The sequence below is a fragment of the Serinus canaria genome, chromosome 14 (genome assembly GCF_022539315.1).
Source record: "Serinus canaria isolate serCan28SL12 chromosome 14, serCan2020, whole genome shotgun sequence".
Lineage (NCBI taxonomy): Eukaryota > Metazoa > Chordata > Aves > Passeriformes > Fringillidae > Serinus > Serinus canaria.
Genome location: NC_066328.1, coordinates 5,241,090 through 5,268,784, shown reverse-complemented (window position 1 = coordinate 5,268,784; position 27,695 = coordinate 5,241,090). Strand labels below are relative to the sequence as shown.

At 45.7% G+C, this 27,695-nt stretch overlaps 1 protein-coding gene across 1 annotated transcript in view; it reads left to right on the top strand.

The window, feature by feature from the left end:
• Positions 1-8,137: 8,137 nt before the first annotated feature.
• Positions 8,138-27,695, top strand: part of CARHSP1 (calcium regulated heat stable protein 1) — a 36,243-nt gene continuing 16,685 nt past the window's right edge. Inside the window, exons 1-2 of the mRNA XM_009091943.4 lie at positions 8,138-8,236; positions 25,614-25,806. Of these exons, the coding sequence (XP_009090191.1) occupies positions 25,634-25,806 (173 nt within the window). The 5' untranslated portion in view covers positions 8,138-8,236; positions 25,614-25,633. The remainder of the gene's footprint in view (positions 8,237-25,613; positions 25,807-27,695) is intronic.

The following is a 27,695-nucleotide window of genomic DNA, read 5'->3' as shown; positions in this document are numbered from 1 at the left end:
CTATCTATCTAATGGACATGGTGCTGCCTGGAGATTTTAAATCTTATTTACTTGTTGGCTTAATACATTTACTCCCTTACTCCATCAAATTTGTACAGAGGATTGGACCTATCCTTGACTCCCTCCACATGCACTCACTTTTGAGCAGCTTTTTCTGATATTTGAGCTCCTGAGGAAGACTCAAAATTAGATGAACAATTTCTATTCATTTTCTTAATTGTCAGTTTCTTTGTCAGTGTTTGGTCTTTCCTTTCACAGAGACATGCAAAAAGTACATTGAACTCCTTGTATCAAGGGTTGTTTATGTTTGCCTGTACCACACGTGAATCTTTCTGTCAACATAAAACACAGAGTGATACATCTCTACCCACTCTGTGCATTCAACCAAATGTTGATTTACAGGATCAAATAGTTGGTTGTATTGGGACCCCCTTTATATGTTTCGAGGGATTTCCTCTGAGGTGGAATCCAACAGCAGTTTAAATGGAGAAGTGTGCAGCTGTGCAAGAGAATGAGTGAAAATAATCCCATGCATTTCCAACCCAATACACTAATGACTATTTTCTTACCACTCATCTGATCTAGAAAAGAACTCTCTGAGAATGTTAGAATCATATTTAAACATGTTTACCTTTATCAGCTCATCCTATCCATCAGTTTGTAAGATGCCATCAGTTGTGGCTGTCCTGGACTTTACCCAAAGGACTGTTCAATTGCCATTATTGTGCAGCCCTTTGAAATAAAGCACAGCTACATTTTCTCCTAATCTCTATTCAAGTTGTGCAGTAGAGAAATATGAAGTGCCATAAAAAGAACCTGTGAACATTGTGGAAAGCATAAACAAGCTTCTTTCTTAAGGACAAGCTGCAGTTAAAAAAACAACAGCCCCACTGTTTATTGGGTGGCTTTAACAAGCCTGATCAATCCTGCTGCTCTGTAAGGAGAGGTTTTTATCCTTGCATACATCATTCCCCTTCTCCTGCCAACCAGAATTCTCACTAAATCTCTTTCAACCAATTTTGATTTCTGTTATTTAGATATGAGTACTCATGGTGCATCATAATCTAAGCATCAAATGCAGGGTGTAAGACGCTGGCCCCAAAGGAAGGCTGTGTTAATGAACTCTCACAGTTCAACTTCTGTCCTTGGGGTTGTAAAGGAAATTCCAGGGTAGGGAGCACTGTTCAGTTTGCTTCATTTGCTTCAGTTAGAGCAATATAATTTCCTAGAAACTATTCTCTGCAATGCAATATGTCATAAACCTCAGCAGTTCACTGAAGTTGTGGAGGGAGTGGAGTTTAGTCTGTTCTTCTGTCTGAATTGATCTGAGTCTACAACTGGAACATGAATCTCTTGGGGATCTGTGTGCTCTTCAGCCCTGAAGCTCTCAGTCAGTGCAGTTCTTTTTGCTAAGAACAGTCCAAGGTTTATTAATCCAGTGGTGAAGGGATTACAGGATCACTTACTAATGAGAGGAATCTTCTGGATGAAAAGAGTCCAGAACCCAAGCTCCCCCTCAGATGATTTGTACATTTGAGCCAACAGCTGAGAGAGTCTAGCAGTCTTCTCTTCCCTAGGAACTGCCCTTGCTGGAGGTTCCCACATTCACTGGGATGAGTCAGGACACTAAATATGGGGAAAAGCACCAATCCCCCTCTGTTTATTGTTCTGCAGAAAGGAATGGGGTAAATATTTCGCTCCTGAAGGGAAGGAGGGTTGGGAACCCCAATCAGAGGAGGAAGATGAGCATATGGCTGAAAGTTCCTCAGTTCTTTTCAAAAGATGATTTCAGACACTCTTTTCTGACTATTTGTCAGTTTTATTTCTTATATTCCATCAGCCCCACGTGTGCTCCATGGGGTTCTAGAACAGGTGGTGAGCCCCACTGCCTGGCTGAACCCAGCCCATGTCTGTGCTCACGTGCAGCCTCTGCACAGCTCTTCTGCATGTGAGGGCCTTACATCTGTCCACTGCCTTCCAAGAAAGAATTTGCCTTATTTCAACATTGTAAAAGTTTCCATTTCATTTAATTCTAAGTAAAAAATGCCAGCAAGGCATTGAAGGATATAAAGGAAAGGCTTTGTCAAAGCCAATTTATCTCAAGGCAATCTGCCACTTTTATGGCTTCAGTGTGCCTCTAATGGAATGGGGCAGAGAGTTCTGCCTCCCCATCTCTTTTCCTGGCAAGTGTAGCCATTGGCTGTTTGGTGTGAGAAGCCTCTACAGGTCTCCAGCACAGCCTGATTGCACTTTCTGAGACTCTACAGACTCGTATCTAAAAAAAGAATTGATTAGGACAATGAATGCTAAGACTGATCATTAAATATTTAAACCTGGTAGGCTTTCAAGAGTGGCAGGCTTGCCAGCCTGTGAAAACACCCTTGTTTTGCCAGATCTATCTTGCTGTTTCAATTTTCAGAAGGCTTGAGATTTAATATCCAGAGCTTTTAAGGGAAAAAAAAAAGATAGAGACTGTGCCTTTAATTGTGTCTTGTAGATTGAAACAAGTAACCATACATTAAAAAATGTAGCTGGGAGAATGCATTTCTCCTTCCCTGACGTGGGAGTGAAAATGCTGATGGGATCATTGCCCAAAATTAAACAAACACAAATAATCTAACCCATATATCACATTGATCACTGACACAGGAAATAGCATCTTGTTCCATGGACTGTGACTGTGGTTTCTGCTCCAAACTTCTGGAAACAAGAGAGCACAGAATCTTCTGGATGCTGGGACATTGGAGCCTGGTACTGCCCTCTCCCCATGGCATTATTTTCCATCTCTGTTTTCATTCACTTGATAGTTCTAGCACCATGGGAATTTTTATCTAAGCCTTTTCTTAGGAAAAAAATTCCAGTTCTTGATAGTTTTTTCTTGCTGTGTAGTGTGTTGCATTTTCAAGTGTTTTGGAAGAATCTATTTCTCCAGTCAATTCCTATTGCTAAGAAGAGCCAGTCTTTCATCAAAAGGGGGGAAAAGATATTTGTATCAGTTTAATCACAGCTATGACAAAATGTCAGTTGATAATGAACAGAGCTCTTTGCAGGATATAGAATTTAATGCAGATGTGACCTCTGTGTGCAATTTGGGATCTAAACAGAATAGACAGACTGGGAAAAGAGCAAAACAGTGCATAATCTGAGGATAATAGTGAGGGAAGAAGAAATGTGGAAATTCCCCCAGGTAACTACCCCCCGGCAGTTGCCATCTCTCAAGGCAGGTCACAACAACAACCCAACCCACTGCGTGGAAGAGGATTGTTTTGTAAGCTCTTTTTCACCACAAAGATTTTGCTATATTTTCATTTGGACAGAGCATAGCTGCTTTTCTTTTCTTTTCTTTTCTTTTCGTTTCTTTCTTTCTTTTCGTCTTTCTTTCTTTTCTTTTCTTTTCTTTTCTTTTCTTTTCTTTTCTTTTCTTCTTTCTTTCTTTCTTTCTTTCTTTCTTTTCTTTTCTTTCTTTCTTTTCTTCTTCTTTCTTTTCTTCTTTCGTTCTTTCTTTCTTTCTTTTCTTTTCTTCTCTTCTCTTCTCTCTTCTCTTCTCTTCTCTTCATTTCACCATTACAAATTATGTGATCATTATCATCATTCTTCATCATTGTGAAGTATGAATAATATAATTCTGTGTGTGGCGAAACAAACGTATTTAAATGACTGCAGATAACACAACATGATATATATGTGCAATTTTGTCAGAGTGGCTCAGCACTCTGACTTGCTGCCATCTTTGGATTATGACAACTGTCAGAACTAGTTAAATATGAGTCAGTTTGATCTCTGCTTCAGTTCAAATTTGGAAACTCGTATGAAGGCCATAGCAATATGTTTGTTGAGGAGCTGCTTTTATATTTTGCATTCCAAAAAGCAGCTGCCTGATTCAGTGCTGTGTGCTGTGAGTACACTCAGAAGGTTCAGCCCTCCTCAGTGCTTGTGGTTGCTTTGTGCCTCACACTGCACTTGTAGATTAACCCCTTGGTAACACTCTGTACTGGAAAGGAAGCTTCAGCTGTGCTGCTGCATCTCTCTCCAAATGTTAATGCCTTTGCCTATCAGTTCCTGCCTGACTCTCAGCCTGCACAATGCAAACCCTGGGGTCTTGGTGAAGAATGGAAAGGAAGCTGCTTGGCATCTGGTGTTGAGTTCCTGGCAAACAGGTCTGAGGGTGGGTGCAGGGCTGAGTTGGCCAGGGCTGACTGGAAGCACAGGAGAAGCTTTCAGGAAGGGCAGAGGCTGAGATATGTCAGTCTGAACAGGGCAAGGAGGGTGGCCACTGAGGCAGCTGGTGATAATGACTGACAGGAAGGGTAGAAGATGGCAGCTGAAGAGCAGGGAGCAGGGGACAGTATTTTATTTGTATCAGGCAGTCAATATTCACAAAATAAAAACCAAATGACAGAAACTGTTCTTCTTTAAGGCTGCCTTTTCCTACTAGAATGGGTTTGGGTTATTTCAAGGAAAGTCTTTTGCATGAGAAGTAAAACCACCAAAAAGGCAAGATGTGGTCTAAAGGCATCCCAATTTCCCTGGAGCTCACATTGTTGAAAAGTTCAGATTTTCTGTGTTTCTACTTCAGCACAATGCATAGGTGTTATTTTTCCTGAAGTAAAAAATTTATCCTTTTGACTGTGAAGACAAATGATCTGAAAAATCAGATTTGAGAGCTGAATATTAGGTGACTGTACCAGGACCAACAGAGAGACAGCCTGACTGACCTTAAAATCTTTGGAAGCTGTGTAGCTTCTGACTGATTTGAAGCATCAAAAGATTCCTCTGCTCATGATAAACATAATTCTTCTTTAGTAGGAGTGGAACCTGAAAAAAAAAGATAGCAAAGAGAAAAAAAAATCTGCAATGACTGGGTGGGTTGTGCCACCTGCCAACCTGCTCACTGATGACTTCTGCACTGGTGTGGAGTCCCTTGTTTCCTGATAAAGAACTTGGAACTGTTGTAGTGTAAGAAAAAAAAAAAAAGGAACATAACCCCGCTCAAGGCAAGTTTGAAAGAAGATAACCCCGCTCAAGGCAAGTTTGTGCCAGCTGTCACTGTTTCACTAGCCAAGTGAAATAGCCAGCTGGCCAGATTAGGAGTTAAGCAATACCTGTTTGGTAGGGTTTTGCTACACCTTCCAGGATGACAAAATGGGAGGTGATTACAACCTGGAGCTGACCTACTCCTTGTCCATGACATTGTGTCCCAGTCTTGGCTGTGGGGCTCAGGAGCTAATTTCTCACCCTATTATTAGGAGTGCTCTGGATTTGATAACTAAGTGTGGGGGCTAAATCCTCCCCTGAGGGAAAGGTGGAAAGATGTTTGCTAAATTCTTTTTGAGAAGGTTGTGTTAGTGCTACTCTCAGTACACTGTGGTATTGACAACTCTATGGCAATTTGGGCCTTTGTTTTTATTATTTCAAATCTCTGTAAACTATTTGCAAGGTTATTTGTACCTTTTGTTAATGTGAATTGAATTTTAACCTAACCACAGAGGAAGATTTGTTTATTTGTGAGCAGTTTTTTTTCCCTGGGTCTTGCTGTTATGATTTATCTGAGAAAAGCAAAGACATCCTCAGTTCCTACGCTTTGCAAACTGAACAGAGCTCATCTGAAGCATGATTCAGAATTACAGATGATTAAGATAGTGAGAGCATACAATAACTTGTCAGATGCCTGGTAGGAAAAAATGGATCTGGTAAAATAGAATGAGTGTATCCTATTATGTAGTAAACAGCCTAAAGGGAAAGGCAGATTCCATTCTTGGGGCTGGCACAATGTGGGTTCCAGCCAGCACTGGGACTGGACATGAGAGCATGAAGTGAAATAGAGCAATCTGGACTGAAGCACACTTAATACACCACATATTCAAGGAGTTAATGGCACTTTTCCTCCTATTATTCTCTATTATAATCTTATTCCTCTAATCTTTAAGAGCCTGTTCCTAATTTCCAGGCACAGCTCATTCATGTCCAGCATACACTCTCTGTGCTTGTGCCAACCATAGCTCTTAGATTAAATAGTTCTGAAGCCCAACTGGAAATCAGGATTGCCTTTGTGATGTGTGGAGCAATCCTAGACCAATTCACCTTTTTAATAGAGGTGGGCAATATTTGCCCTATGTTGACAAGCAGCACCCATGTAATTATTTAAGAGTTGTTCAAGCCTCCTCATCCTTGCAGCAGCACAGGGACATGTATCACCCACCATTACTAATGAATCACATTACCTGATACATCTTCCCCCTACACACTCATTTCCTTGACTCAAATTGTGCAAGTAATTGCACTTTGAATACTTTAAATGAATGAGAAGGGGTATAATGATGCTGTGCTATCAAGAAATCCTTCTGTGTTTTTTTTTTTTTCCCTGTCAGGACTGTTGAGGGAAGTGCTCAGTCCCTGCAACAGCCCAGAGCTGTGTCTGAGTAAGCAGGGGATCATCCAGCAGAAAAGAGAGAGGCAGGTGAGTCCTGCAGCTCTGGACCTCCTCCTGCCCTCCTCCCAGCTGTGAGGTGTTCCTTGCTGGCCCAGCCCAGCAGCACTGGCTTTAGGGAACATTCCCAGCCCTGCCTGCATCCTGGGAAGGAGGTGCCCTGCTGCCAGCCCCCCCACCAAGGACAGAAGGAGCAAGATAGGCACGAGGGCTGGAAATGATTAACTGATAGTCAGAAATTGTGCTGAGAGAAAGCAGAAGGGCAGGGAGACAAGTTGGAGTTTGGGGAAAGCTGGAACCTCTCCTGTCTCCAGCAGTTGTTGAAAAAAAGAGGCAGGCAAAATCCCATTTCCTAGCTGGGGGTGCACACACATTCACACTCACAGGAGGGTCCCTCAAACCCCCCCCTGTTGTTGGAAACCAGCCTGAGGCTGTGGGTATCCATTGCCATGGAACTCCCATGGGCTGTGAGTCTCTGCCTGGGAAGCAGAGGGAGAGAGGGAAGCAAGAGGGATGACTCAGGAGTGCTGAACCTTCGAGGAAAGCACAGCTGCAGTCCCAGATTGTGTGGCTGGGGGACTGCTCTGAACAGTGCTTGCTCATGTCGTGCATTCACCCTCCTCCACCTTGGAAAGAGCTGTTTTGGCACACAAAACTAAGGAGAAAAGATTTCCAGGAATAAATATTTAATTGTAGCTTTAATTAATATTTTAAGCAAAAGGAGTCATCAGTCCTGTAACTGTATCTTAGAAAGAGGTGAGATATTGTGTGGTACAGCATGGGATGAAGAAATGAAGTACTTTGGAAGACAACCATGTGGTTGACATAGGAAGCTGGCTGCTGCATATTATGAGGCCTTTTCTAGATGCCCTGTCTCAGGTCAAACACACTCCGTTATGGGTCTTCTGTTTGCTTTTTCTCATGAGAAAAAAAACCAAAAAAACCCTGCTAAGGTTTGTGTGCAGTAGTTTTATCACAAATTGTTCTGTGCTGTTTCTTGTGTGATTATGGCCAGCTAAAAGAGTGTATACTCTGTCTCCAGAGTCTTATCTTTGTAATGATATGAGGGCATGCTTTGTCTGGTATCTGCAAGTGGAAAAGAGCTAGAATGGATTCACTTTCTAAGCTCTCTTTGTAAAACCATCTTTTAAAATACTGTGGGTTATTACCAGCTAGGGAAATAATGCACAAATGAAAGCATTGCTGAAACTGGATGCTGGTTGAAGACAGCACACTTTGTCCCAAGGTCTCTCAGGGATTTTTGTGCTTCCAGTAAAGTCTGTGACCATTAACTCGAAGCCTGTTGTCACTGCTGCCCTGGACTGTGCAATCAGTTTTCTGCTGCTGGCCCTGTGTGATGCAGGAGATGCCAAGCACACCCAAATGATGATAGCACAGAGCACACCGTGTGCTGTCTCGGCAGCGCACATCACAGCCGCGTTCCTCGTCCCCGCACCATTCCGCGCATTCCTCGTCCCCTCCGTACCATTCGGGAGGATTCACCAGGCAGGATCATCCATCTGGAACTCCGCTGGTTCCATTGAGCTCTCTGGCCGTGCCATCCTTCCCTTAACACTGTTTCCACTCGGCCGCTGTGTTTCATTGTCGGGCCGGCGCTCTGGGCCCGCAGCATCCCGGACAAGTTGCGGCGCTGTTGGCCGGGCCAGGTGTCCCCGAGCGGCGCGGGGCGGAGCGGGGCGGAGCGGGGCTCCCGGCCCGGCCCTCCCCTCCCGGCACAGCGACGGGGCCAGCCCGACACAGCCCGGGCAGCGGGGCCGCCGCCAGCCCGTCCTGCCCAGCCCAGCCCAGGTGAGCGGGGTCTCTCCCGAGGGGCGAGGACGGAGCATCCCTTGGGGGATCGGGTGGCCGGGCCGGGGGGATAGAGCTCGGGGAGCCCCCGGGAGGTGTCGGTGCGCCTTCTCCTCCTCCGGGGCGGTGGATTGATTTCGCCTTAGAGATCAGGGCCAGTTTCCTTTGTTTCGGTTTGTTTGTTTCTTGCGTTTTTTAACACTTTCGCCTTCTTGTTGCGCTTTGGAGCGGGGGGTGTGACATTGTTATTCGGAGAATGGCTCGTTTTAGAGATGACGAGCGAGACAAAGAGCGCTAAACCAGTGCTTTGGAGCCCGAGGAAGAGAAAGGACTCAGAGCTGGCTGCTCAGAGGGGCACTGCAGAACTCGGAGCCTCGTTAAAGACTCTGTTGCTGTAGCGTGAACTGCCCGCTCTTACAGTCAGCACTTCTGTTCAGGAGAACGGGGAAAGCAAAAAAATCGGGAAGCAACCGTGCTCCCTTGGCATGTTGGATGTGTGTGCGTGTCACTTCTTGCTCTTGTAGAGAAGCCTCCGAGGCAGATTTTTGGATCTGTGCCTCTGAATTTGGCTTTCAAGGAGGGGATTTGGAGTTCTTTTCTGATGTTGTTTTTGCTGGCCCAGTCGAGCTACTTCTGAGAAATGTTTGCAAAATCTTTTGTGGTGCTAGATTTGATTTCTTAGAGAATCTCAGAAAACTTTCAGGCTGCTTTCACATGACTCTCCTAGACGTAATTTTTGTGATGTTGAAAGGATTTTTTTGACTGCTGTTCTTAACCTTTACTTTATGACTATTGCCTTATGTTTGGCAAACATAATTTCTTTCCTTCTGTTGATTATTAATAATGGACGAGAGCAAGGCCTGTCAATGTAGCTGCAGAGGGCTTGGGCTTTCATAAATACATCTTAGTAACTCATTAAATCTAAAGAGGTTTAACTAACATACAGCAAAAAAGTTAAAAAAAAGCCCCAACTCATATGAAGATTTTGGGTGTTTACAGGAAAAAAAAGTTGTGTGTGCCAAAGAAACTGTAGGAAAGATGAGTCTGTTCTCTGACAATGGGTTTATTTTCACGTTCTACGTGGGGGTGTAAAGAAGAGAAAACATGTTTTTCCCAGGTGGCCCTTTGCAGGAGCAGAGCTGAGGTAGGAGCTCATCCCACAGCCCTGTGTGTGCTGTGACACACACATGTGAGGTGACCCAGGGCATGGTTGTGCTGCTGCCCTGTCTCCCCCTGTCCTGGGCACCTGCTGCTGGCTGCAGCTATTCTGCACTGCCCTGAGCTTCTGCCTCTGCTGTGCCCAGGGTTGTAAATATTTTGACCAGCACCATCCTCTCCTTTATTTCTGTGCATGTAAGCACAGAAATGCTTATCTGCAAGTAATTTGAAATTAGACAGATAAGGCCAGGTGATGCTGCCTTCTTCTCTTACCACTGTGGCTTTCTGGGTAGTGTTGTCCTTAGGGTGAATCCAGGTTTTATATCCAGCTGTAGAATGAAACCCACCATGAACATGAAGGTATCTGCTTCAGTAGAGCTCTTACAACAAACTGCCAGGCCCTGTTCTTGCACCACACCAAATGTGGTTCCTGGGAGGAAATGTGGTGTGTGGGGTTCTTTCTAGGTGATAGGACCTGCAGGCTGTGCCAAGGTTGTTCTTGGTGTCAAGCTCGACAGTGACAGAAGTAAATAAATCCTTCCCCTGCTTCCATTTCACCCTGAGTGGGCTGTGGGGTGCAGAAGGAGTTGGGGTCTCTTTTATTGTGTCTGGGGAGTCTTCAGGGTGAAAGCCAAAGTTGTTTATTACATCTTTTTGTCTATTTTTGTCTCAAGTTTCTGTAAGGAACCATTTTTAAATCACTGGGCATGGAGTAGACTTGGCAGGATTTGATTGTAACTGCTTGAAACTTGGGAAAAGACCGATGGGGATCAGTATTAGCAAAATTTATTGGTATTGTAACTGTTCAAGTCTAGGTTGATAAATATTCTGAATGCTGGTGGTGAGAGTTGTTGGTTAATCTGCCCCTCATCTGGAAGGTTTCTGGCAGAGACTAAGGAGAAGAACTCAGCTTGCAAAGTATAAACCCCAATAACATCAAGGGGAAGGATGAGTGGGGATCACATCCCTTCTCTGGGGTGGCAGCTGCCATCTCCTGGGGCCAGTAGGCTGGGAACAGCATCGTGCACAGCACAGGGGTGGCAGACTTTGAAGAGGAAAGAAAAAAAAAAAAAGGAATGAAATGTTTGTTTTTCTTTCTGCACAACAGTTTTAAAATCTCAAATCCTGCTTTTTGCAACAGGTTGATATGGAAAACCAAACAAAAACCCCAAAGAAAGGAGAGCTGCAGAGAGGTGATTTGGGTTTGCATGACGCATCAGTCCCCAGCACTGTCCAGATAAAATGAAAACCAGAAAGCGCTCATCTGACTGACTGCTTTGCCTTCTCTCAGAGCAGGGCAGAGACAATTGTTCTGCTTCCTCCTCTCACTGTGTCTTTTCCTCATTTCTGAGGCAACTCCCATGCGGGATCAGTGATCTTTATTTCCTCCCCTCCCGCAGTGATTGCGGCTCCCGGCTTTCCGCTCCGGGGCTGTGGGGGCTCCTGCGGCCGGCTGGAGCGGCCTCAGCTGGCCAGATGGCTGCAGGGCCTGTCCGAGCCACCCTCAGCTGGCCAGGGGGCTGCAGGGCCTGTCTCAGCCACCCTCAGCTGGCCAAGGGGCTCCAGGGCCTGTCTGAGCCACCCTCAGCTGGCCAGGGGGCTGCAGGGCCTGTCTGAGCCACCCTCAGCTGGCCAGGGGGCTGCAGGGCCTGTCCGAGCCACCCTCAGCTGGCCAGGGGGCTGCAGGGCCTGTCCGAGCCACCCTCAGCAGCCCAGGGGGCTGCAGGGCCTGTCCGAGCCACCCTCAGCAGCTCCCAGGGGGCTCCAGGGCCTGTCCGAGCCACCTTCAGCAGCTCCCAGGGTCTGTCCGAGCCACCCTCAGCAGGCCAGGCAGTGCTCCCAGGGTCTGTCTGTGTGCTGCTCTCCTTCTCTCACCGTGTGTGGCTGTGGCTGCCGTGCTGGAGCCCACGTTGGCCCGCAGAGCCCAGCGAGCGGGGCGAGCAGCCGGCGCTGTGCTCGCCAGCGCTCCCCGCAGCCTCCCCTGCCCGAGAATAAACAGACGCCTCCTGGCTTTTGTAAACAAGCAGAGCAGGATCACTTTCTGCTGAGATCTTGGTTCCCCCCCCCTCAGCTAGTGACTGAGAAAAAGGCTAAGGTACGGAAGATGCAGAGATGGGATCCCCTGTGACAGGAGGTGACACCTCGGAGCATCGTCTGTGCTTCGGTGGCAGCCGGGAGAGGAACCAAAGTGACGCTTTCTTTGTCTCTGCATTGTGCAGGAAGACACTCGGCTTTCGTTTCTGTCATTCTGGGGGCATGTGGAACACACTAAAGTGGTGTGTTTGTCCCCCCGAGGGAAGCTGTGAAATCCCATGTGAGTCAGATCGCATCTGCCCAGGCTTGGCTGTAGTGCCCCGGGGAAGGTGGGGCGTGGGTGCTGCCCGGGAGCCTGAGCTCGCTCTAATGGACAGGCTTCAGCAGCCTGGAAACCCCTCCTGCTTCCCTGAAATCAGCTTCATCCCTGCGGTTCCTCCGGTGCTACAGTCCTACTGATGGATTCCAGGGCTTTGCTGGTTCTTTATTCGCCACTCGTTTGCACAGCAGCTTTTTTTTTTTTTTTTTTTTTTTTTTTTTTTTTTTTTTTTTTTTTGTGTCGATTTAAAATAAAGATAGATAAATATATATATAACAAAGTAGCCTATCCAATCTTTAAAAAATAATGATTGTCTTGGGTGTAATGCCACCAGCGTTGAGGTTCTTGCATTATTAATGCAATTTGGAAACTGAATAGAAGTCTAAAGAAAATTAACATTAAATTTTTGACCCATGGTGTGAGTGTTAGGCTCTGCTCACCTTGAATTGTGTATTTCTGCAGGGAGGAGCTGGTGATGGGGTCAAGGTCTCAACAGACGTTTAAGTAGGGCTGTTTCAAGGACAGCAATTATGAATTTGGCCTTTGGGTGCTTGCCCAGGTGTTTGGGCAATAATTGGTGGCCTGTGACCACACTTCTTGCCCAGCGCTGGGATCTGGGAATGTAAACCTGGGCTTGAGCTGCAGCCTCCCAGTGATCAGACAGCAGAGGGGTGAAGGCCAAGAGAGAACAAAACAAGCTGCAGTTAAATCCCCAGGGGGTTGTGAACTGCAAGGGAGGGCTCTATTACCTTTCTCTGGAAAAAGCAAGCAGGCCTGTGTGCACCACGTGTTCCTTACCCTGGTGGCTCCATGCCTGATCTGATCACAGAGTGCTTTGTGCAGGACCAAGGAAAACAGAACCTTGACCTGGTATTTTCTCTGGAATATTAAACCTTGCTGGTCCTTTGCCATGCCTCATGAGCAGCACATGACTGGGGAAGTGACAGAGCACTAAGAGTTAAGGCTGGTCCCGAGGAGGGAAGCAAAGTGTGTGCTGGTGTTATCCAGGTGGGAGCTTGTGTTCCAAAATGCTGCCTGGGAGACTGCTTGGGAGTTGGAAGCCAGGCTGGATGGGGCACTGATGGTGCTGCAGCCAGGAGGTTCTAGAGGAGTGTGGCCAGTGTGGGGAGAGCTCCCACAGCACACTGGCAGAGCCTCTAGCAAAGGTCTGTCCTGCTCAGCCACTTGTCACATCAGCCATGGTGTACTTGTCCCACAGTGGAGGACAGGCTGCAGCTGCCTGCTGCAACTGCAGATCTTGGTGACTAACAGCAAACCCAAAACATAAAATTGCTGAGAATTGGAGTGAGAACCTCTGCTTCCAAAGGACTGTATATCAGTTGGCTGTTGGCAGTAGTTTGCAGCCCATTCAGCATCTGATGTTCCCCATGTCTTCCCAGAGCTGGTTTTGGGCAGGGTGGGAGGCATGGTGACTTCTCTGCCATGGGGTTTTCCTCCAGGCACAACTCTGTTTTCCAGGAGTGCTGCTTTTCCCAAGGTTTCAAATTTTTTACCATTTGCTATTTAAGAGAATGCCCAGACAAAGACTAGACTGTGTCCAGGAAATAAACATTTAATCTTGCCTGTCCAGTGGGGGAGGAATTTTCTTTTTATGTCAGTCCTGGTTTAATGTTTGGTTTGTTTACGTTGCACAGCCAGTCACGCTGATGGAGGCCCTCTGGCAAAATGGACTATATTGTTTTATGAGCTCCTGCCTTCTCAGTGCTTCTTGTCTGCTGCCTTTCCCTTCATGATATGAATTCAGAAGGCTGGCACAAGGCATTTGCTTTGCTTGTTTTCAGTTACATCAGTTATTTGACAAAAGTAAGTCTTGGTCGTGATTGCAACTTCTTGACAATTACTTAAAAGGGTAAATGAAACTGCCAGCAAGCAACGTCAAAGAATTTCCTGTTTACAAAATTTATGCCTGTTGCTGGAGTGTAAATACACATTAAATACATGATTTGGATTGTCTCACCCAGCTCATCAAGGCAGTGTCTTTCTGTGCAGTGGCAGGTCCAGAACAGGACCTCTGCTGACCCCTGCCTTTCCTCAGCCAGGAAAGGCAAAATTTACTCAACTGTGAAGACTGTGACTTTCTTTTCTCCAATATTTGAAGAAAATCTAGCAATGAGAATTATGAAACATGGTGATAGCCTTTTCATGGAGCCTCTTTGTGATGGAGACTGGAAGGAAGATTTCTTAAAGTTATTTCAAACTATTTAAAGTAGTGGGTTCTTCATTTTACAGGTAGGGGAGACAGTAAATAGAGTCAATATTGATTTTTGTGCTATACGGTGCTCCAGAAAGTGTGTTTGAATCTTACACAGGTCTCAGTTTCTCAATAAACATGTTCTCTTTTTTTTCTATCCAGAAGGATGGTTTTTCCCTACCTTGGGAACTGTGTCAGTCCTAAAAATTATTCTTACCAATGTTTAGGACACCAGGAGTTGAAGGAGTATCTTGATATACTTAAATATTTGTGCAGTTCCACTGTTTTCTGATAATTATTTTTTTACATTGATATTTTCTTTTTTCCCTGTACCATGCTTAGACAAAAATGGTCTCTGTCCCTGGGGATGTGTGATCCACTGCAGTGTCTTTTACCCATGGCAGCAGGGATTTCAGGACAGGAACTCACTGCTGGAACCCAGTCCAAGCTGAGTCTGGCAGAGCTGCTGCCCAGGCACTGCCAGCAGCATCTCAGCATCACAATGTCACCATGCTGCTGTCTGCATTACCAATCTTTCACATGCTTACCTTCCCTTCCATCCCTCAAGCTCTTCAGGTAGACAAACCTCACCTGAAAAATATCCCAGAGGAATAAAATTAGAAACAAAGGTAGTGCAGAGCTGTCTCAGCACTTACCACAGCCCCATGGGGACAAAAGTGGTTTTGCTGGACACTCACTAGGCTGGTACAGCTGGGGTCTGGGATTCTAATCAAATTTGTTCTTGAACATTTAGTGTGGCTGCATTGCCTGTTCCCCGGCATGGATCCTGAGGAGGAGCTCTTTCTGGTACCCTGTGATGTGGAGCTGTGCAGTCTGGGCTCTCCTGGCCTCCAGGACCAGGGTGAGCCCATGAGATGTGCATGCAGTACCATGACATGGCTTTTCTGGACTTGGGGCTTGTTCCTGAGGCAGGCAGACCCTGAGGATTCTTAGCTGTGTAACACTGGGTTACACACAAAACATTGCTCTAGATAAAAATAACAAAGGCACTGTTAAATATATCCCTGTCTTTGTTTTATTTTTTTACTGATCTCATGTCTCTCTTGGTAGTGGCTCTGGCCCAGTTTCGTCAGGTCATGTAGCTATTAGCATGTGGCTAAACAGGTAAATTGAATCAAAACAATCCTTCATAAAGGCATTCCCTGCTGCTCCTGTGTGCAGTGTTTGCTCTGCTTGTGTGTCCCATTCCCCCTGTGATTGCAGTTGAAGTAGATACAGTTTTTTGAGGTGGTGATTGCTCTAACACAAAACTTTAATACAATTTCCTATTAAACACATGCTGCTATATGGAGGTTTAGCTTTATACCTGAAGAATGTACATGCCTCAAGATTTGCCTGCTTTTTTCAACTATAACACTTGATTTTTACCTTGCCTGAAAAGCTTGACTTGCCTCTTTTTGGTATTTGCTGGGTCCCCAGGACGAAGGAGGAACTGATGAATCTGACTCCATGTTCTTAGAAGGCTAATTTATTATTTTATGGTATTATATTAAAGAATGCTATACTAAAACTGTACTAAAGAATAGAGAAAGGATACAGACAGAAGGCTTAACAAGAATGATAACAGAAAAACGCGTGACTGACTCCTCAGAGCTGATGGTGATTGATCATTAAGTAAAAACAATTCACATGAAACCAATCAAACATGCACCTGTTGGATAAACAATCTCCAGCCACATTCCAAAGCAGCAAAACAGGGAGAAGCAAATGAGATAATATTGCTTTTTTCTCTGAGGCTCTTCATCTTCCCAGGAGAAGAAATTGTGGCGAAGGGATTTTTCAGAAAATATGACAGTGACTCCCCTTCCCTTGCTGTGGTCTGTGTTGGCTTTTGAGCACTAACACAGCAGCCACAAACAACACAACAGTGCCTGTGGTTCTGGACAGCTCTGTCCTGCTCAGCACAGCACTGGGGCCCTGGCTCTGGAACTCACAGAGCAGTGAATAGTTTTGCTATGTGTAAGTAGGCATGAAATGCAGCCCCGCACATGTGCCTGTGCTGGCTCTGCGGTTTTACAGCCACTGCAGCACAGTGTGACTCCTTCTGCCATTGCTGAGAGCACAGGCTGGAATGTGCTGAGCCAGAAAGACTGGTTTGTGCACACAGGATAATCAGGGAGGGCAATCACACTCCCCACAGGTCCATTTTCCCATGTGTTGCCTGCAGTAGGCTGGCTGGAGTAGGGGTACTGTAAGCATTTTTGAGACTTAAAAAGAATTTTTTTCCCTAGATCTCTAAAGTGCATCATCAGTGGTGTTTTCCAAGCTGCTGAGAGGATGTGATGGAGGGTGTGTAGCACACAGAGGATTTGAGGTGTTTATTGGTGTGGCTGGTGTCCCTGGAGCAGCCCTGGAGGCTGTGAGCTGTGGGGTGTGCTCTGGATGCATCACAGGTCTGACTGCACGTGTAGGGGCTGGCTGTCAGTGCAGCAGATCACACAGAGCTCTGTAAAGCAGCAGCTGCCAGTGGGGATAGTTGTGCTGCCAGGACTGAGCAGCTCTGTGAGGTAAAAGGCAACATGTTCTGTTCAGCCAAGGAGTTTGGTTATCTATGTTAGCTTACATATTCTTTGTTCCACCAGTTGTTTGGTTATGTAAGAAAAACCAGACCTGTGTATCGTATATATTTATGTAATTCTTATCTTACAGACTTGAGTTAAACATATTAAGGCAGTTTCATCTGAGAGTTAAGAGGTAACCATTAGTTTTACAGTGTTGGTGGAGCACTTGCCTCCTGCTGGAGCATGAGGACACTGAGAGGGGTCTCGGGGTCACAAGCACAAACTTGTGTACAGCATGGTGAGATATACTGGGAATTGTGGTGAGGGATGTAATGGAGAGAAGAAAAAACAGAAATGCAGTTGTTAAGTGGGCCTGTGATCTTTAAACATCCATCCATCCATCCATCCATCCATCCATCCATCCATCCATCCATCCATCCATCCATCCATCCATCAGTTTCTCCATTAAAATTTAGGTCTGTCGTCCCATCAGATGCAGATCATTTTCTGTTTCTTAAAGTATTTCAGTCAATTTTATATCTTTTGGCCATTACTTGATATTGATGTAGGTTCATAATTCTGCCTCCATCACAAACCATTTGTTTAATTGATTTCTGAATGATCTATTTGAAATAGATCCAAGTTATTAGCTTTGGATGCTTAAAAATATGCATATAAAGTGTCAGGCAGTGAGATTGGGATGTGGCCTGTGCATTGGGAGAACCAGAAAGTAGAGCCTGGCCTGTCCAGAAGGGCATTTGGGGTTTATGGGTGCCTCACAGAGCTGATGTGAGGATCAAGCTGGTTTTGAGTGGTTTCTGACTCTGTACCCTGCCAACTGCATCTTGCTGCAATGCTGGCAGATGAAATACTCTCAGAGGATTTATTTTGTTCCTTGCCAATACACGTATGCCTCATAAATTTCCATGGTTATGGATCTCTGTAATGTGAACTGTTTTCCCCTATTGAAAATGTTGATTAGGGAGGAAACAGAGTGAACTAATTGTGCTGAGTAACACTTGAGCCACATAAATATTTCAGGGGATTTCAGTAGCCTTAAAAGGCTCAAAGTTGCACATGAACAAACTTAACCACAATTGTGCCTGAAGTTTTGTGATGTGGGATGAGGCTGAAAAGGGGAGAACTTTTCAAAAGTGCCTAGGGATTTACATATGTATAACTTCTTTATAATAGTATGACACTGCATAACCCATTTGCCTTGTAGATGAACTTTAAGGTGCTTAGACACAAGACACATGAGAGATTTTCATGTTCTGGTATAAATATTTTCTGCCAATATGAAATAAATCCTGGAATAAATTCACAGAGGATGCTCCAGCATGGAATGGCAGAGGGAAATCTTCAGACTTGCAACAACACTGAAGGAGGAGCTGGGCTCCAAAGCTGTAGAGCAAGCACTGGAAGGAACAGAAAGTTCCCTTTTCAGCCATATATTGTATTTTGTCTGGGAAACCTATCAGCTCACTGTGACTGAGCATGTTAACAAGTTTAGGATGTGATATATAAGTGTTGCCTCTGCTATCCCAGAGCAGGATTCCCAGCCCTGGCTCATGGAGGAGTGATGAAGGCAGCAGGAACTTGGAGCGACCAGCACAATGGTTCTGTGCTGGGGACCACAAAACATTGAATAGATAATATCTGCTTTCTGGCCCAAACCAGCTAACTTGTTGACAAAGCTAAACCTTCAGAAATATTTAATACTAGTGGGGTTTATTGTCTAAGAAAGAGTCATGGCAACCATTCAAGTGACAAAGTGGGGAGTGTTTTGTTTTAAAAAGGCACAAGGTTTTTCAGTTGTGCTTGGAAATTTAAAGGGGAGGGGGGGGCAAGATCACCAGAAACAGCTTGTAACTATTCTTGCTCCCTACCCTCTTTATGTCACTTCTGTTAGAAAATTCAAGGTTTGATTTATGAATAAGTCTGTACACCCTTTCTTATTGTGCTCCTTTAAGGTAATGTTTTTTCCCATTTGTTTCTTTACATATTCCTTTTCCTTTCCCTCTCCTTTTCTAATTTGCTGTTGCCTTTTGGTCTCACTGTCCTTTCTTAGTTTTCCTGTAATAAGGGCCTCTCCTCACAGTCCACTAAAAGGAGTGGAGGCTCTTTTCCATAGACAGTTAAGCTGTGGGATTCCTTGCCACAAGATACTGCAGAGGTTAAAAGATTATATGAGCTCAGGAAGGGCCTGAAACATCTCCTAAGAGGTTATTAAATACCGCCATGCAACCTTTAGTTTGCCATTTATTTAAATGAGAATGCAGGAAAGGTGTTGAGAGTAAGCACCCTCACATTGCCCTCACCTTGTATTTAACTCTGGCCTGGGCAGCTACACCTGGCTACCAGCATTGGATCAAATAAAGTCATCCTGATGTTCCCCAGCTTTACTGCAAGGGTCCTTTGGGATCTCCCTTCACACTTCCCTGTACCCTTATCACAGCTCTGTGGAGACTGGGGACACCAACACTTGCTCCTGGGGGTGACCTCTTGTGTCCTCAGCTTCAAGGAAGGAGCACCTGGGTTGGAGCTGGGCTTTGGGAGTTGGTGTCTGTGCTTCTGGCACTGTGGGGTGGCTGGCAGTGGCTTTGGGAGCAGCTGGGCACTGCTGTGAGATGGTGTCCCAGCTGGCAGTGGCTTTGGAGCAGCTGGGCACTGCTGTGAGGTGGTGTCCCTGCTGCCACAGAAACAGCCAGGGCTGGAGCCTGGCAGCTCACACAGCAGGCAGCTGGCAGACCAAAAGCAAGGCAGGATGCTGGGCATCTCACCCTGGGCTGGTGCTGGCTCAGTGCCTCTGGGTGTGCTGTGGGCACAGGGGTGGGTGTGCCAGCCCATCCCACAGGGCACTGCCACCTGCCTCGTTGGTGACAGGCTGTGGTGTCCTGCCCAGGTGAGAATCTCCCCCTTTTCCTGCTATCATTTAAATACTTGATTACATTAGCCAATTCTATAGGTGCACAGAAAATTAAGTCACTGGGCAGCACTTGCACCTAATTACCATCATCATCATCTTCAACCACCATCTTCATCCTTGCCTGGAAGAGCTCCCAGAGGAGGATGCTTGTCTGGAACCTGTCACTGCTTGTCCAGGCTCACCATGAGCTGGGAGAGTTTTCCACCTCATGCAATCTGTTCTTTAAACAAAAGTAGCTGGATAAGTGAGATTTTATAAGCAAACTGAGGGCTTGGGCTTCTCTTGTGAGAGTGTGAGGGAAGCTGTGCTGGCCTTGGGACAGCTCCAGGCCATTTCCAGCACTGTTCTGAGGAACTTGCCTTACCACTGGCTGCTGGTGTGCTCTGCTCCCACTGAAGTACCTTTTTACAAGGGGCAGGATGGAAGCTGGTCCTGCCCATGTGATTGTGCACACTCTGTCCCCATGGCAGCTGACAGAGCATCTGTTGCAGCCTCCTGTGCTCACTTACCAGGGGAGGACACTGGCTAGCTCTGCTCAGCCTGGAGCAACATCAATCATGGCAAATACTGGATTTCCAGTGAGAGAGGATCCTGATTCCTCTGTATTTTTGACAAAATGAGCCACAGGGTATCACCATATATTCTTCAGTAGAATCCTAAACCAGTTGAAGCATGTACTTAATTTGACTAACCACTCAGTTCCTTTACCCAAACCTTTTTTTTTTTTTTTTTTTGAGTGTACCTATCATCTTTCATGAACAGTGGAAAACATGGGACTGCAGGCAGTCCTCTTCTCTATCAATAGAGATGTATAGGCTGCTGATGGCTGGGTTCCTCCCCATCCCTCTCTGTGATCACTGCTGTGCAGGGTGGGTTTGTGCTGCTTGAGCAGTGTTTCCTTCAGACACAGTCACTGCTCACTGCAGCAGCAGAAGGGCACCCCCAGCATTTGGGGACAAAGTGTTCAGTGCTGAGATTGCTTGGAAATAGCTGCTACTGTTTGTAAACTAAACCCTGTTTTAATCCAAATTAATTTGTACACCTAAACAAGCTATAGGAATTTTCCTTGTGTTTTGCTTACCTTACAATTAGGCTTTTACTGGACATGTCCTGGTCCCCATTAAGTGACAAATCACTCCAGTGTGTGGGCACTCTGCAGCCTCCAAGAGCATCATGCTTATAGCATAATCCTCTGTGACATGTCACATGCATGTTGCAACTCCTCTGAGTTTCAGTGCTAATTGAAATACCAGTATTAATTGTGGAAAGTTAGTCATGCAGACTAAGCTGGAAGGGGAAGCTCTCAGAAGCTGTTTTGTAACTGTTTGTGTTTTGTAAGTGCTTCACCCTGAGGTGCAGGGGCAGTGCTGGGATGCTCACAGTGCTGGGATCCTTGTGTGCACAGGGTCCCAGTGCCACAAAGGGCTTTGCAAGGAGCTCCAGGGAGGAGCAGTGCTGTGGCTGGTGCTCAGGCACCTCAGAGAGGGAGCTGGGAGCTGCTGTAGGACTGGGGAAACCCTCAGTCCCTCACCTTTATCAGGGCATGGAGCAGGAAGTCCTGGTGCCTTCACTGTCTCAGAGATGGGAGCAAGGGGCTGTGGATTTTCTTGCTGAGAAGAGGTTTTTTGGGTGTCAGCAGAAGAGCAGGTGGAACTGAGAGGTTTATTTGCACAGCTTCCTTGGAGAAGGAAAGAAATGCAGCTGCACAGAATAAATCCGGAAACCAGGATGTTTGAAAGTGAAAATTAAAAAAAGTAAGCAGAGTTTCTGGTGTTGTTTCTAAATCCAGGAAAAGCCAAGAAAACAATCAGATTTTCAGATGTCTTTTAGACGTATTTTTCAGATTCCTTTTAGAGACTGAAATGAAAGAGATCTTGCAGAACCTGCATCTGAAAGCAGCTGTTCTTGGGGAGCTTTGTTTTGTCTTTGAGAAAAACCCTCATTTTCCAGGCAAATGTAGCCAGTGCTGTCCTGTTCATGGACCATTGTGGTACCATCTGAAAGTAGCTCCTCCAGGCAGGGCCATTTCCAGACTGAGGAGGCCAGAAAGAGCATTTTCTGCCTGCTGGAGCACTGAAGGATGCAGAGCAATGATCCCTGGGGATGTTCCTTTTGCCCATTCACCAGAGATGTTGCAGCCTGTGATGTGAAAAAGAAACCATTCAGAGATGGAGAGATTTCATGGAGCCTGCCACCCTGCCTTATCCATTTGGACTATTTCCAGGCATTTATGTGAATTAAAAGTGAGACAAGATTTCTGTGATAGTGTTGTGCTGGTCAGAATGGATAACATCCCCAGCCCTGCTATTTTTAAGGTATTCCTAGAGGTATAGGGTGGACTTTAGGAGAACTAGGATATATAGATATATAGAGAAATTTTGGTGACATCTATGTACCACCAATCTTATCACTTAAATTGCTTTTTAAAGTTATTTTTCATAGAGAATTTCAGAAATTTCTCCTGCATATATTGTGCTCTTTGTAGTTCACTTGTTACAGGTGCTTTGTAGGTCACTTGTTGCAGATGACATTTTGGGGTCTCTTTCTGCACACATTGGCCAATTTTTCTAAAAAAGTTAGGGTAAAAAAAATTGCTTTGAAATGTTAAATTAGTCTATTTCTGCCATGACACTACTGTAATTTATTTTATTTATATTCCAGTTCAGTGCGTTCCTAAACATAAATATTAAAAAAAAATCACACTGGAGAAAGATAAATGATGCATGTTGAAATATGGGGCGATTTCAGGGTAATGTGGCACGTGGCTGGAGTTTCCTAAAGAGCCTGAAAACATCACCACCTTACATCATAGCATTCACTCTGTAAATCCCCACAGGCACATGTTTTGCTGGCTCAAGCAGAAGAGAGCTGCTGGCTGTGCTGTCCCTGCTCCCTGGCCTGCCTGGGATCTCACTGCTGGCCTTTCTGCAGTGCTGGCACAGGGGGATGGGTGCTCCTGGCAGCTCGGAGTGCCTGCACTGCTGGTGCTGTTGGGCTTTGGGGGATGATGTTCTTGCCGTGGCCGAGAGCAGAGTGCTGGCTGGGCTGGAGGAAAACCAGGGGGTTTCCCTGGTTTTAGGGGGAAACCTGATGGATGTGGGTTGGGAGATGCAGGGGGCTTCTGAGACATGCAGGAAAGTGGGTTTGTTCAGCTAGTGACAGAGTGAAAAAGAGAGGAAGGAATCTGTGGGTGCTGAGGAGGGGCTGATAGGCAGCCATCCAAGCTGCAGGGGTGATCCTTGATTTATAGGGAGTCAGTTCAGAACCCAGGATAACATCTCGAAAACATCTCTGCAGAGTGCTGGTAACTGCCTTAGGAAGGCAAGGCATTTGTGAGGAGGCGGCTGGGAGGGCTGGGGTGTGGGTTTTGTTTTGTTTTGAGTTTTTGCTGTAGGCTTCCTGTGTCAACACTGCCCGGCCTCCAGCTGCGCCTGCGAGTGGGGACAGTGTCTCTGCTCCTGCAGGAGGGCTGCCATGGGAAATGAGCTAATCCCTGCACGAACAACGTCAACAAGTGGCCACACCAGCACGAACTGAAACAGCCCAGCTGCACCTTTGTCTTTGTAAAGGTCCAGAAGAGCTGATCTTCTGCCGAGGGTCAGGGAGGTGGGAGCTGCTGCCATCCTGCTGTATGCACACGGTCCAGCTCGGTCAGTCAGGCTCCCATCCTTCTCATTGTGCCTGGTTTGTACAGCTGGCAGAGAAGCCCAGAGGCAGAGGGATGAGTCAGGTGATGAGGGATGCACTCTCCTGTGCAGGGATGCACCGTACTGCCTGTAGAGACTGAGCTGCAGCACGGGCTCTGCATTCCCCCGTGTCCCCACTGGTTGTGGTGGCGGTGAAGCCAAGTGTGGCTGCTGCTCTCTGCCTTCAGCTGTGTGGTTTTGGGTCAGGTCTCACCCAGCTCTGAGCACAATGTAGGGCTCCTGTAATAGAAGTGATGAGAGTGGAGGCTATTCACCCACCTTTGCCGTGGGCAGAGAACAAAAAGGACATTTGTACAGTGACACAGCACTGGATGTTCTACATCGCTGCTTTATTTTGTGTGTGGAGCAGAGGGCACCAAAATGATATAAATGGGAACAATAACATATGGTACAACACTTGTAACTCCATTTAGTCTTCTTTATTTGTAAATATTTTTGTGGTTTGTCTGTGTTTTAAAGAAAGGAGGGAAAATTCTGCCTCTCTAGCCTTGTTTGAGGAAGGGGACAGGCAGCATTCTGTGGCTGTATTGCAGTAGATGGATGAATACTCTGCATTTTGCTTGTCACCTGACAAGCTGGTTTATATTTAGATGAGGAGAGAAAGCATGTGATTCTAAAAGCTGTGTTTTCACTTGTGCTGAGTTCGTGTGTGCTGAGTTATCAGAATCAAGTTTTAATTGTTTGCTCTTATTTTTCCCATGACTTACTAGGGTTATGGTCCTGCCATGTCAAACACATTCCTTGAAAGCAAGGTGTCCAAAGGAGAGGGCTTTAGAAAATTGAGACTTCCTCTGTACCAGCCAGCACAGCAGGTCTATTTTGAGGAGGAGGAAGTTTGGAAAATCCCAACCCTTTGGTGTTATCATCTTGGTCTGAGCTGAGCACTGTGCTGTGACACTGGGCAGGCATTAGCTCATGGGTGACAGATACCATCCATATTTGAAATTCCATCCCTAAAGCTGGGGTTTTGTTCTCCGCTGAGTTGTTCTTGAGAACAGAAAGGAAAGCTCAAGCTGGTAGAGGAGGGAGTATGACTGACTATTCACTTCTATCTTCTGAGCACCCTGAGCAATTAAAGACAAAAGCTTTTGTTCCCTGGTGACTTCATTCTTAAAAAGCCTTTTTAATTTTAGTCTTTATTTTCAGGAAGAAATAATATGGATTTGTCATTGACAAGAAGGCTGCATCTCTCAAATGTCATGTCAAGGATCCACTCCATAATTCATGGGCTGGGGAGTGTGGGTGTCAAGAGGAGGGTGCATAATGGATATGAGAGATTTCAGTTCAATTAAACTATTGGTCTTAAAGGCAGCTTTTCTTGCCTTCATGATATTTTCTTGACTCAGATCGCCACGTTTTTTGCTAACTCATCCAGATAACCAGATATTTTTAGTCTTCTGAAGTAAGACTGTAGTGGGTTATTTGTTATTTTTGCAAATCATCCTTCCTTTTCAGTGTGGATGGGGACTTGCATAGTAATATCAGAGCAGTGTTGGTTATTTCCTCTTATTTCTGCCACTGCTGCTGGGAGCCATGCATTTGTGTGTGTAGAAGTGCTACTGTTTCTGACCTTGCTCTTTGCACAGATCCTGGGAGTTCTGCCTGTTGTGTGATGAGATGTATTGCTGTAGGTGTGCTGAGAAGGGCATCTTCTCCCTCCTCTGCTGTAGGACCTGAGCAAGAACAAACCTGAGCCTGCTGGGGGTCTGAATGAAGGTGTGGGCTGTTGGCTTTTTAGCTGCTGGGAGATTGTGGCAGACTCAGACCTCCCAAAGGGGGTTGCTGGGTCTGACAGATCTCCTCAGGCAGGAGGGGTCACCTCCTCAGGGCTGGCACTGCCTCCCAGCTTTGCCTGTGCTCCTTCCCAGGCAGAGTAAATCAGCTGTCTGGCTGGCTCAGTCTGAGGGGAATGAAGGAGCACTCCTCTGATTCCCTTCTCACAGTCAAGCTGGAGGTGTTATGAGCTGACAGAGCTGTGTTAATAAGTGAGCAGCAGCAGCAATGAAGTTATCATGGTGATCACACAGCAAAACCAACCTGCAGCACTGGAGGTGCAGCTTTATCTCAGCATTTCTTCTTCAAGGGCTTCTTTCTTGTGATGTGTGTTGGTGTGCAGATGTGTGCAGCTCCTCTGTGCTGCCTGTGGTCAAAGCCCATCGGGCTGGGAGGTGTGGGTCACACCAAGACCAGGAGTTGGGGCTCCTCTGTGCCTCAAGAGCCTGTGAGTAAGTCAGGAGTGAGCAAACACGTTAGTTGTGGAGTAATCTGTTTGCAGAGGAGCTTCCTACTACAGCTGACAAAATGGTGACATTTCAAAAGAAATAAACTTTACAAAACATCAACTCAGTGATACAGAGCAGAGCTGGTGGTGGAGCTGTGTCCGTGTGTACGTCTGCAGGAAGTGAGTCACGTTCTTACAAAATCAGCATCGCAAGTATTTGTGGCATTTATGACAATTCCCGTTTGGGGCTAAATCAGATCTCTTCCTCTCTCCAGGCTCTCCTCAGGCCTCAGGAATGTCTTCTGAGCCCAGCTCATCCTCCTCGCCGCAGTGCCCCGGCTCTGCCCCGCCGCCCAGCTCGCTGCACCTGCCGGAGAGCCGGCGGCCGCGGGAGCGCTCCCCGTCCCCGCTGCGGGGGTACCTGATCCCCAGCCCGCTGCCCACCCGCCGCACCAGGACCTTCTCGGCGTGAGTACTGCCCCCACCCCGGGCAGGGAGCCAGGAGAATCGCGTTCTCACCGTGGATTTGTGAGAGTTTTTGAGAGTTGTAGAGAAACAATGATAACTTGGTATAAACAATCTACAAGTAGTGTTTTCCCACTCTGTTTTTCTGTTCTTCTCAAAAACTGTTTGTGAGAAAGTTTTTATTAATTAACCAGTCAAGTAGAATATGTCAAACCTATCTATAAAAGGAGAGACTTTTCATATCTATAAAAGAATTGCAGTATTCTTTTAACTATGTATAAAAGAAGAAAAATGTTTTTGTTAATTAACCAATCAAGTAGAATATGTCAAACCTATCTATAAAAGGAGAGAATTTTCATATTAAAACTACTGTTCTGCAAACCAACCTTCTAATAATCTGCATAATTTCTTACTCAACAGTCACAGGGCACGGCCAGCAGCTGCTGCATGGGCACAGGGAGCTCTGGGTTAGAGGGGAGCTTGTGTCTGAAGAGGCTTTGTGATACTCTTCTCCAAGAAGTTCTGATGCCTTTGGACTTTCAGTTTTCCAATGTTTTGTTTTAGTAAAGGGTGTTCAAAGTTACTTGGCTCTTTAAGATGAAAGTTTTACAGGGAGGGGGAAATACTCCGAGATTTCTCAAAACACAGTTAATTGTCTGAAGCTTTGCTTCACTCCTGACGTTGGATTGTGGCTTCCAGGACCAGTTTGTGTTGGTGCTTCCTCCTCAGATCCAGATTTTTTTTTTTTTTTTGCATGGTCTCCCTGCTCACTGCCCCTGAAGCACTGGACCAAACCTCACTGGAAGTTTTAGGGTTTTTACTCCTGACACCTGTGCTAATGTCATCAAGGTTACATTTTAGGGATGCTCCATCACTTTTCAGAGGAAAGTGTTTCCTTGTTTCCTTTTCTTATTCAGCTTTCATAGCTTCACCGTAAGATTGCTCAAATAGACCTGTTAAAGAATATGGGTTATCAGGGTGTGACCCCCGATCTCTTTCTCTAAAGTTTTTTGTATGAGGCTTTCCATGAGTCAAGGTAATATTTGTTGCTTTTTGTACTTCTTTGAGGTAGTGATCTTACAGCAGAGCTGCCTTTCCCTGAGCTTTCCTGGGGCCCTGTGGTGCTGTGCAGGCTCCTGTGAGCCCTGTCCAGAGGGAACTCCTCCCCGGTGCAGCAGCAGAGGATGGTTTGGCCATTGCAAAGAATTCCCAGTGCCTGTCAGGGGCCTCCCAGTGAGGGGCTGACCTGAAGAAAGCAATGTGTTCATCTCAGAGCCTTTGAATCTGGGTACAATGTGAAGCTTCTTTTATTTATGTGTGAGGAAGGTCTGGCAGTGCTGAATGAAAGCTGTGGCAATAAAATCTCAGCCCCACAGCCAGCCTGTTTTGGGCCACTCACTCTGGTTTGTGTGCTTTTCTCCTTTTGCTTCTTGCAGTGTTATCCAGCTCTTTTCTTCCAGAGTTATTCATGAGGATTTAAAGAATAAGTCTCACTGATGCTTCATATTATTACTTATGAATTCAAAATGAGGCAAAAAAAGAAGAGAAGGAAAGTTTATATTTTGTCAGTTCCAAAAGCTTTCAAATGCCCTGAACTTCCTGATGGAAGTAGATTGCTAAAAGGAACATAATTGACTTAATAATTGGGGTTGCCCTTAAAAGCAAGTCTAAGCTAGCTTGCTTCAGTGCTGTGTTAATAATGAACTCTTTGTAAATCTTCTCAACTGTTAATCTTAGTTTGGTTCTTACAAAAAGAAAGAATTTGTTATTTGGCTTCCACAGTTCTTTAATCATTAATTAGTGTAGGAATCTCACTGTATTTGTTTGCTCTGAAAACCAAAATAGCTCTGAATTTTGTGTGTGTGTGTCCTCTTTAAACAAGAGGAGCTCTA